This window comes from Carassius carassius, chromosome 27, assembly GCF_963082965.1.
Source record: "Carassius carassius chromosome 27, fCarCar2.1, whole genome shotgun sequence".
NCBI classification, from domain to species: domain Eukaryota; kingdom Metazoa; phylum Chordata; class Actinopteri; order Cypriniformes; family Cyprinidae; genus Carassius; species Carassius carassius.
The window spans coordinates 18,927,161-18,936,537 of NC_081781.1; the positions used below are offsets into that span (position 1 = coordinate 18,927,161).

A 9,377-nucleotide genomic window follows, 5' to 3' on the forward strand; every position below is an offset into this window, starting at 1 on the left:
TTTAAACTGAGAAAGTTTACAATTTTATGCACAAAATGAGCTCATTTCAATTTTGATTTCTGCTACAGGTCTCAAAATAGTTGGGACGGGGCATGTTAACCATGGTGTAGCATCTCCTTTTCTTTTCAAAACAGTTTGAAGACGTCTGGGCATTGAGGCTATGAGTTGCTGGAGTTTTGCTGTTGGAATTTGGTCCCATTCTTGCCTTATATAGATTTCCAGCTGTTGAAGAGTTCGTGGTCGTCTTTGACGTATTTTTCGTTTAATGATGCGCCAAATGTTCTCTATAGGTGAAAGATCTGGACTGCAGGCAGGCCAGGTTAGCACCCGGACTCTTCTGCAACGAAGCCATGCTGTTGTTATAGCTGCAGTATGTGGTTTTGCATTGTCCTGCTGAAATAAACAAGGCCTTCCCTGAAATAGACGTTGTTTGGAGGGAAGCATATGTTGCTCTAAAACCTTTATATACCTTTCAGCATTCACAGAGCCTTCCAAAACATGCAAGCTGCCCATACCGTATGCACTTATGCACCCCCATACCATCAGAGATGCTGGCTTTTGAACTGAACGCTGATAACATGCTGGAAGGTCTCCCTCCTCTTTAGCCCGGAGGACACGGCGTCCGTGATTTCCAACAAGAATGTCAAATTTGGACTCGTCTGACCATAAAACACTATTCCACTTTGAAATAGTCCATTTTAAATGAGCCTTGGCCCACAGGACACGACGGCGCTTCTGGACCATGTTCACATATGGCTTCCTTTTTGCATGATAGAGCTTTAGTTGGCATCTGCTGATGGCACGGCGGATTGTGTTTACCGACAGTGGTTTCTGAAAGTATTCCTGGGCCGATTTAGTAATGTCATTGACACAATCATGCCGATGAGTGATGCAGTGTCGTCTGAGAGCCCGAAGACCACGGGCATCCAATAAAGGTCTCCGGCCTTGTCCCTTACGCACAGAGATTTCTCCAGTTTCTCTGAATCTTTTGATGATGTTATGCACTGTAGATGATGAGATTTGCAAAGCCTTTGCAATTTGATGTTGAGGAACATTGTTTTTAAAGTTTTCCACAATTTTTTTACGCAGTCTTTCACAGATTGGAGAACCTCTGCCCATCTTTACTTCTGAGAGACTCTGCTTCTCTAAGACAAAGCTTTTATAGCTAATCATGTTACAGACCTGATATCAATTAACTTAATTAATCACTAGATGTTCTCCCAGCTGAATCTTTTCAAAACTGCTTGCTTTTTTAGCCATTTGTTGCCCCCGTGCCAACTTTTTTGAGACCTGTAGCAGGCATTAAATTTTAAATGAGCTAATTAAGTGGATAAAAGTGTAAAATTTCTCAGTTTAAACATTTGCTACGTTATCTATGTTCTATTGTGAATAAAATATTGGCTCATGTGATTTGAAATTCCTTTAGTTTTCATTTTATTAAAATTTAAAAAACGTCCCAACTTTTCCGGAATTCGGGTTGTATATAGACATGTAAATACGTATGTATGTGTATGTATAAATATGTAATAAACATACAGGAAACACACACATAATGTTATGCGAACAAAAATAAAAATATAACTAATTTACAATCCAAGCTAAACATCCACTGACAGATGTGCTTAAAATATTATATATAAATAATAAATATTTAATATTTCTACTCTAATTATTGGTTTCTTTTTTAGCACAGTTTTAAAAAAGTATAAATTCAGATAAATTCTGCTTTATATTATCGGATTTTTGTGTTACAATTACAGCCTCTCATCAGCCAGTCACAACTGGAGGCAACATACTGCGACATGATCGTGACACTGAAACTACACAGGCCACAGTCTGTCGGGACATATCACTAGTTTTACAGACACATGCCACTAAAAACCACATGCCCAAATGACACAGTCCACAGTCAACTGTCCAGTTTTTAGTGTCATACCATATGATATGTCTGTGGAAAGTGGCATGTGTCAGTAAAACTTGTGACATGTGCCGATGCCTCTCTCTCTCTCTCTCTCTCTCTCTCTCTCTCTCTCTATATATATATATATATCCTCCTGACTGCCAGAAAAAAAAGTTTTGTGAATTTAGTATTTTGTCATGTCGTTACTTTGTTTATATCATAACATAAAAAAAAATAATAATAATTCTTTGAACAAAATGTGTGTAAAATGGTCATTTACAAGTTTTCTCCTTTTATACAATGTATCTATAAACTGTATCTAATCCTAATAGAATGCCAAAAATAAATGCAATAATATTGTGTAATAAACATGCTTTAAGTCCTGTTGACCTTTACAGTGGACATGTATGAAATCAATGTCCTGTTTCATAACAGAAGGTCCTATTTTGATGTTTATCCCCATAACATTTTTCTGAGTTGTTGATTTATGACAAAAATAATAATAATAATTGTCAGAATTAAATAATAATTTCAAAATACTATCATATTTCCATAAAGATGTTACATTTGATCACTAAATTAATTGCAGCCATTTTTAAAAGACCAAGGAGAGGGAGTGGTCATAGTCAAACATAGTCAAAGTGTCACTGAACATAGTTGCATAGTATAGCCAATAGCATCTGTGTATCAGATGTCTTATCACTTAATGTTAAAACTGCCTTTTTAAACAGTGATTAACAACCAGCAATGTGAAGGGCGGGTTGCTTTAAACCAATAAAGCTCATTTAATTGTTGAGAATAACCCCCATATACAATCATTGTCACTCACCCCACCAAACCCACCATTTGGGGTGCTATTGGCCAAAAATGAAAATTCTGTTATTAATTACTTGTCGTTCCAAACCTGTAAGACCTCCGTTCATCTTCAGAACACAAATAGATATTTTTGATGAATTCCAAGAGCTTTCTGATCCTCTTATAGACAGCAAGGGATCTTTACTCGATCAAGGCTCAGAAACGTAGCAAGGACATCTATAAAATAATCCAGGTGGCATTAGGGGTTCAACCGTGATTTTATGAAGCTACGAGAAAACATTTTGTGCGCAAAGAAAACAAAAACAACAACTTTATTCAACAATTTGTCTCCTGGCACTATTTTGGAGATTATTTTCACATATGTAAACAATGTATACAACGCCCGTGGATATGTTATTATTTACATTCAGATCAAAGCGTAAATGTAAACAACATGTCCGTGTGACGCACCTACAGAATGGCACTATAGGGTGGCGGAGGAGACACATTTTTAATAAAGTTGTTATTTTTGTTGTTTACTTGCGCACAAAAAGTATTCTCGTAGCTTCGTAAAATTACAGTTTGAACCGCTGATGTCACATGGATTATTTTAAAGATTTCCTTGCTATGTTTCCGAGCCTTGATTGAGTAAAGATTCCTTGCTGTCTATAAGAGGATCGGAGAGCTCTTGGAATTCATCAAAAATATTAAGAATATAATCAAAAAGTTGAAAGGGTTAGGGAAGGTGTGAGCACTTCATTGTCGCAATAAGGTGGCATTCATTTAATAATTTTAATTAAAATTACAATTTGCACTCAATACGTTAATACTGTCTACTGTTTTACAGTGTAACTACTACAATACTGAGGTGCAGATAATTGCCACTAATTGCAAAAAGTAGTAAGATTTTGACAATGTTAATAGAATCTATAGCTATTTGCACTTATTGTAAATAGCATATCACAAAAAAATGCTGCTATTGGCATTTTGTGTAAATAGCATCTATCACTAAGAAAATATGCTATTTTCACTTAGTGTAAATCGCATCTAATTGCTATTTACACAGTGTGTAAGCTGCATTTTTCTTTCTTTCTTTTTTATTTTTATTTATTTTTGTCACAGAACTGACTGTATATTGTTACATTATTAAATCAACATTAATTTCTGTTTGGTGTCTTGAAAGAAAGAATTCTATTTTATTATATTTGTCATATAGTATGATACAAAAATAGCTCTAATGTAATGCCAGTGCTTAGACACAAGAATTCAGCTCAAGGAAGTTGTCATCCCATTTTCACCCAAGGTCATTCCAATGTCCTACGAACAAAATTTACCAGATTTCATATTTCAGAAACAATTATTTTAGGGCTGCTGGAAGAATGCAAGCCGGCAAAGTGCCTTTATCAGCTAATACACCACTGGAGATCAAAGTGAAAATGGAAACCAATGCCATGAGATTAATCAATAAAACTCCCTAAAAACACAGTGAACACAATCACTTGTAATTAAAAGACTTTATGTGTAGTGATAAGCTAAACGTCCTTTGTTTGCAAAAAAAAAAAAAAAATCTGAAGGACATTTAGTTGTTTTTGGTAAACTGAACAATGTAAAGCCTATTCTTACCTTTAGATGGAGACACTGCACACTTGCTGCACAGGCACAGTCTCAAGCAAATAATCAATGCCTTCAAATTGCTGTTAATAATGTTCATCATCTGGCTGACTAGGTCTTGTATTAATGTTTTCTGAAAAATCATGTCATATGCGTACAAACTGACAGTCACCACTTATAAGCTACTATTAAATATTGTAGAAACGTAATTTTCTGTAAAGTTGCTTTGTAATGATTTGTACTGTAAAAAGCGCTATACAAATAAACTTGAATTGAATTGAATTGAATATCCTTTTTAAATCTCGCAAAAAAAGTAAACATACAGATAAATATGTATATAACTAGCAAATCTCTTAAGGGTAATTCAATATTGATTCATATTCAATTAACAATACTGATTGTCTGTTATCTTTTGATATAGTTTGTGAAGGACCAGCTTTCCCCAGGCTTTTGAAAGTGAAAATACACAAATTTCTAACTTTCATAAAATAAAATGAGTCTGTTTGTCCAGCCTGATCTGCATTTCAAATAACAACTTCATAGGCTACAGCACACAACAAAGTCGTTAGCCTAATAACTCCTCAATAACTGATTCCACAGGTGCATGTTTAATTTCGCACTCTGAAAGATGAGCTCCGAAAATAAGCAGCAATTAAGATGATGTATAAATAATATGTATTTCAAGTGTTCAAGTGTCAGAGTGGCATGTTTGCCACCAGAGATCATTCATTAGACTCATTGCTAATATGATCTCTAATTAATCATTGTCAATTATTTTTTGTCATATTTTATTCTCACACTTTACTTTTTGCCTTTTCATTCTTTCTTTGCTTTTTGGTGCTTGGATACTAAAAAAATGTGTTCCTATGCATGTGCTTTTGACAGATGTGTTCTATAAAGATGCTTGTTCAGAGCACTGCATTCTGACCTGTTCTTACCACATTCAGTCATACATTTTTGTGGCCTTTAGACTAGAAGAAACGTAGCCATATTAAAGTAATGTGAAAGTACGATACTTAGTTTACTGAATTAAACTAAAGATGCATCTCCTGAATCATCCAAGAAGATTTTGCCCATTAAAAAGGACCCAATCATGGTTCTGACTAAAGTCAGAATATACCAGGCACACGTTTGATGAAAATCTTAGGGAAATCTGTCATTGTCAGGCTAGGATTTATCTGTAAAATCAGTAGGCCTACATAGCTGGGGCTCTGATTAGATCATCTACCAGCAAGATAACTTTCTGCAACTAACCAGTCAAAAGTTTGTAGTGTAATAACCTAGATCGTTTTATTAATAGACTACTGGTTATAAAACTGCGTCTACAAAATCTTGTAGCCTACATTATTTTCACAAGGACAAAAGCATGATTAGCTCAAATCAAATTCTCTTGTTAACTTTTTCAGTTTGAAAACAGTGTTTTGAATTGATTGCCTCTAACTCTGCAGTTTCACTTGTAATTATAATAAGAAAAACTTTCCAAATCCCTGAAACCAGTGCCCCTCCTTTCAAACCAGTCTCTTTTTTTTTTTTCTGAACGCCTACAGTAAACAGCATACAGAATGCGGAAACTATTAAAACTATTCAGCTGAAAGAACCTGCAGCGTTAGTTATTGTTGAGCTGTTTTTTGTGTTTTTTGGTCTGTTATCATAAAATGGGAGAAGCCAGAATTTCAGTGCGACAGGACCAGTTCACCTGCCCAGTGTGTCCGAATCTACTGAAGAATCCAGTGACCATTCCCTGTGGACACAGTTACTGTATGAGCTGTATTACAGGCTGCTGGAATCAGGAGGATCAGAGGGGAGTTTGTAGCTGCCCTCAGTGCAGACAGACCTTCAGTCCAAGACCTGCTTTAGGCAAAAGCACCATCTTGGGTGAAATGGTAGAGAAACTGAAGAAGACTAAATTACAAGCTGCTGTTCCTGCTGATGCTGGAGATATGGAGTGTGTTGTTTGCACTGGAAGAAAACACAAAGCTGTGAAGTCCTGTCTGGTGTGTCTGGAATCTTATTGTCAGACTCATTTTGATCGACATGAAGAATTTTGCTCGGGTAACCCACACAAAGTGATTGATGCAACTGGACAACTGCAGCAGATGTTCTGTCCTCAACATCATAAGCAACTGGAAATATATTGCCAGACTGACAACTGCTGTATTTGTTACTTGTGTACAATGGATGAACATAAAAACCATAACAGCTATAGCAGAAAGGACAAGGAGACAGGTATTACTAAATATGATAATTACTATTGACATTAAATTAGTTAATTAAATGGGAAGTTTTTAAATGGATTGAATCTTTTCTTGAGGCATTTGAAAGCAAGCTAGCATCTTTCTAACTGTAATTGGGTGTACATATTATGATTGTACTGATTGAAAAAAATCACTATTCTTAACATTACATTGTAAATTTCTTTATGTAAAATTACATTTACTAGCTTTACTGTTATTTTTAATTTTTTACTGTTATTTTATTTTATTCATTTTTTTCAACAGAAAAACCTGGAGCAAAAACAAAGAAACTTAAAGCAGAAAATCCAGATGATCAAGGCAGATCTTCAGCAGCTGAGAGCTGAGAGTTACTTGTAGAAACATCTCATGGTTTGGAGCCATAGCCTTGTGGACAGTGATCTAACATATAGTACAACAGTTTAAGTCTTGGCTTGTGCTCCTTTTTCCAATCCCACTCCCCTATTGCTTTCACTCCTCTACTGTCCTCTCAACATAAGAAGATGAAAAACAAATCCCAGAACTATATAACTGGTCAGTTAAGACTCTCCTCCAGTCAGTGAGGATCCCAGTGCCCTGCAGTCCCACTGAAGCTTGCAGCACGCTGCACAGAAAGCAGTAGAGGACAGTCAGAGGAACTTTACTGAACTGATGCGTCTAATGGAGAGAAGCCGATCTGAGGTCACACAGCTGATCAGAGATCATGAAAAAGCTGCAGTGAGCCAAGCTGAAGAAAACATGAAGGAATTGGAGCAGGAGATTGATGATCTGAAGAGGAGAGACACTGATCTGGAGCTGCTTTCGCAAACAGAGGATCTCATCCATTTCCTGCTGGTAACAGAGCTTTTGAGAAAAAAAACCAGGACTGTGATCTTTATTTTTTTAATGATTATTATTTTGTTGTTTCTCTTTGTTTGTCTGTAGAGTTTCCATGGGGGGGGGGGGGGGGGGGCTGTAATACCACCTTTGCATTTGTGTAAATACCAAACCACACCTTTCTTCCCTTATGATGATATAAGAAAATCAGTTTCTTTGTTAAAAGAAAAACTTGAAGGTTTTTGCAAAGAGGAGATAGAAAAGATAGAAGAGATTTCTGGTACAGGTAAAACACTGGAGCACTCTCTCTCTCTACACACACAAACACACACAAACACACATAATTAATATGTCTTTGGTTTCCATAGTGCAAAACAATCAGATTATTCCCACTTCTAAAGAAGAGGTGAAACGAAGTTAGTGTTACTAGTAAAGTACACACATGATTTTTATTTCTTCATGCTTATTAAAAAATAGGAATCATTGAAAGTATGAAAAACTATAATTCATATATTTTAATATTTCACAACTTTGCCTTTTCACTTCAGATCTAGATCAAGTTTTTATTTAATTCCGTTGGGCTGACAAGTCATTATTTTCCTTGTAAGATCACATATTCCTTGTCAAAGTGTGAAAGATTTGGCTCGTTTGGTTCCTCAATGTGATTACTGTAATTTGTATTTTGCCCTGCATTGAGCTGTATATATTTTAGTCTGCACAGGTTCCTTCCTTCTGTGTTATTTAACATATAAACTAAGAGTGTCAGAAAAGAGAGACATAAGATGCAGTTTACTGCACACAACATTTGGATACGAATGTCGGTTCCCTCCCTAGTGGCAGTTGTGACTGGCAGATTGTTGGCACCCCAAGCAACCCCTGTGTGATTCTCTTTGAAATAAATGACTTCTGGTTTATAGAACATTATTTATTGTGTGAAATGCAAAGTCAGCTGTGTACTGTATAGTGCAGTGAGTCCCCACCCAGGTCCAGGACTGAAGAGCACTGGAGTAGAAAGCACAATATAGGATACTATCATGCACACATCTTTCAGTTTAAAAGTCACTTTATATTCACTATTTTAGCAATAAGAACTCATGGAACATGCCATTGGTTGCTTTTCTATAACAAAGTTTACAGCACTGATTACTGCCTGTTTGAGTATTTGACAGTTTGATGAAATTGTTTTTTCTCCACAGTTCCAAAGATGGAGCGATTTGTCTTAGAATTGACAACTGATTGACCTCCACGAACAACTCTGTGCACACTCCACAGGGACAGATTCAAGAAGCAGACACTCCGCATCGCTGACATTTTAGACAGTGCATCATGGCACAAATACAGTAATAAACATTTAGCGCCATTTCTAATTAAACTTCTTTAATAGTGCCTTAAGAAGTTTTGTTCCCACCTACTTTGTCTATGGAAGCATATGGGTAGCGATATTCAATTTGGAATGTAATATGCAAAATGACAATGCAATATGTAAAATGACAATGCATTTCTGTATTTACATTTACATTTTCCAATACATTTGTGCAACGTTTGGTGCAAAATGAAAATGCAAATTAAATTACATAGTTTTCATTTGCCATTTCATACACCAGTTTTAATACGTAAAATGAAAACTAATGTTTAATGCTTTTTAAGTTGCAAAATGAAAATGAAAATGTATTACAGAAATGATTAGATATGTATAACATGTTAAAGCAAAAACTGTGGCAAAATTATCATTTAAATGCTATTTTTCTTAAATGCATTAACACTCACAGTCAAGACACTTCGATTGCATTTTCATTCAGTGTCCCGCAATGAATGTAGCAAAATTCAATGTGCACATTGAAAATGCATTTCCGAGCCGGTCACGTGTCCGCCCCCTCCCACCATGTCAATCACTGCGTGAACAAGGCGGGGCTTGCAGAAGGTCAGAGACTCAAATCTCAAGAAGAGGATTCAAGTGAGAGAACATGGACAAGACAGTTGGTCCGTGTACGTTTTGATCATTTCAGTTTATGGCTTTAATATTT

The 9,377-nt window shown here is 35.9% G+C and overlaps 1 protein-coding gene across 1 annotated transcript; it reads left to right on the forward strand.

Moving 5' to 3' along the window:
* Positions 1 to 5,961: 5,961 nt before the first annotated feature.
* On the forward strand, positions 5,962 to 8,661 carry LOC132107431 (E3 ubiquitin/ISG15 ligase TRIM25-like). Its single transcript, XM_059513639.1, has 4 exons — positions 5,962 to 6,535; positions 6,800 to 6,893; positions 7,131 to 7,404; positions 8,626 to 8,661. Exons 1-4 carry the CDS (start codon positions 5,962 to 5,964, stop codon positions 8,659 to 8,661), a joined length of 978 nt encoding a protein of 325 aa, XP_059369622.1.
* The last annotated feature ends 716 nt before the right edge of the window (positions 8,662 to 9,377 follow it).

Bases quoted from the DNA above. Each gene is read 5' to 3' on its own strand.
- LOC132107431 (XM_059513639.1), top strand. From the start codon at position 5,962: ATGGGAGAAGCCAGAATTTCAGTGCGACAGGACCAGTTCACCTGCCCA. The intron at 6,536-6,799 runs TTACTAAATATG...TTCATTTTTTTC, and splicing joins AAAGGACAAGGAGACAGGTA to AACAGAAAAACCTGGAGCAA. The intron at 6,894-7,130 runs GTAGAAACATCT...GTCCCACTGAAG, and splicing joins CTGAGAGCTGAGAGTTACTT to CTTGCAGCACGCTGCACAGA.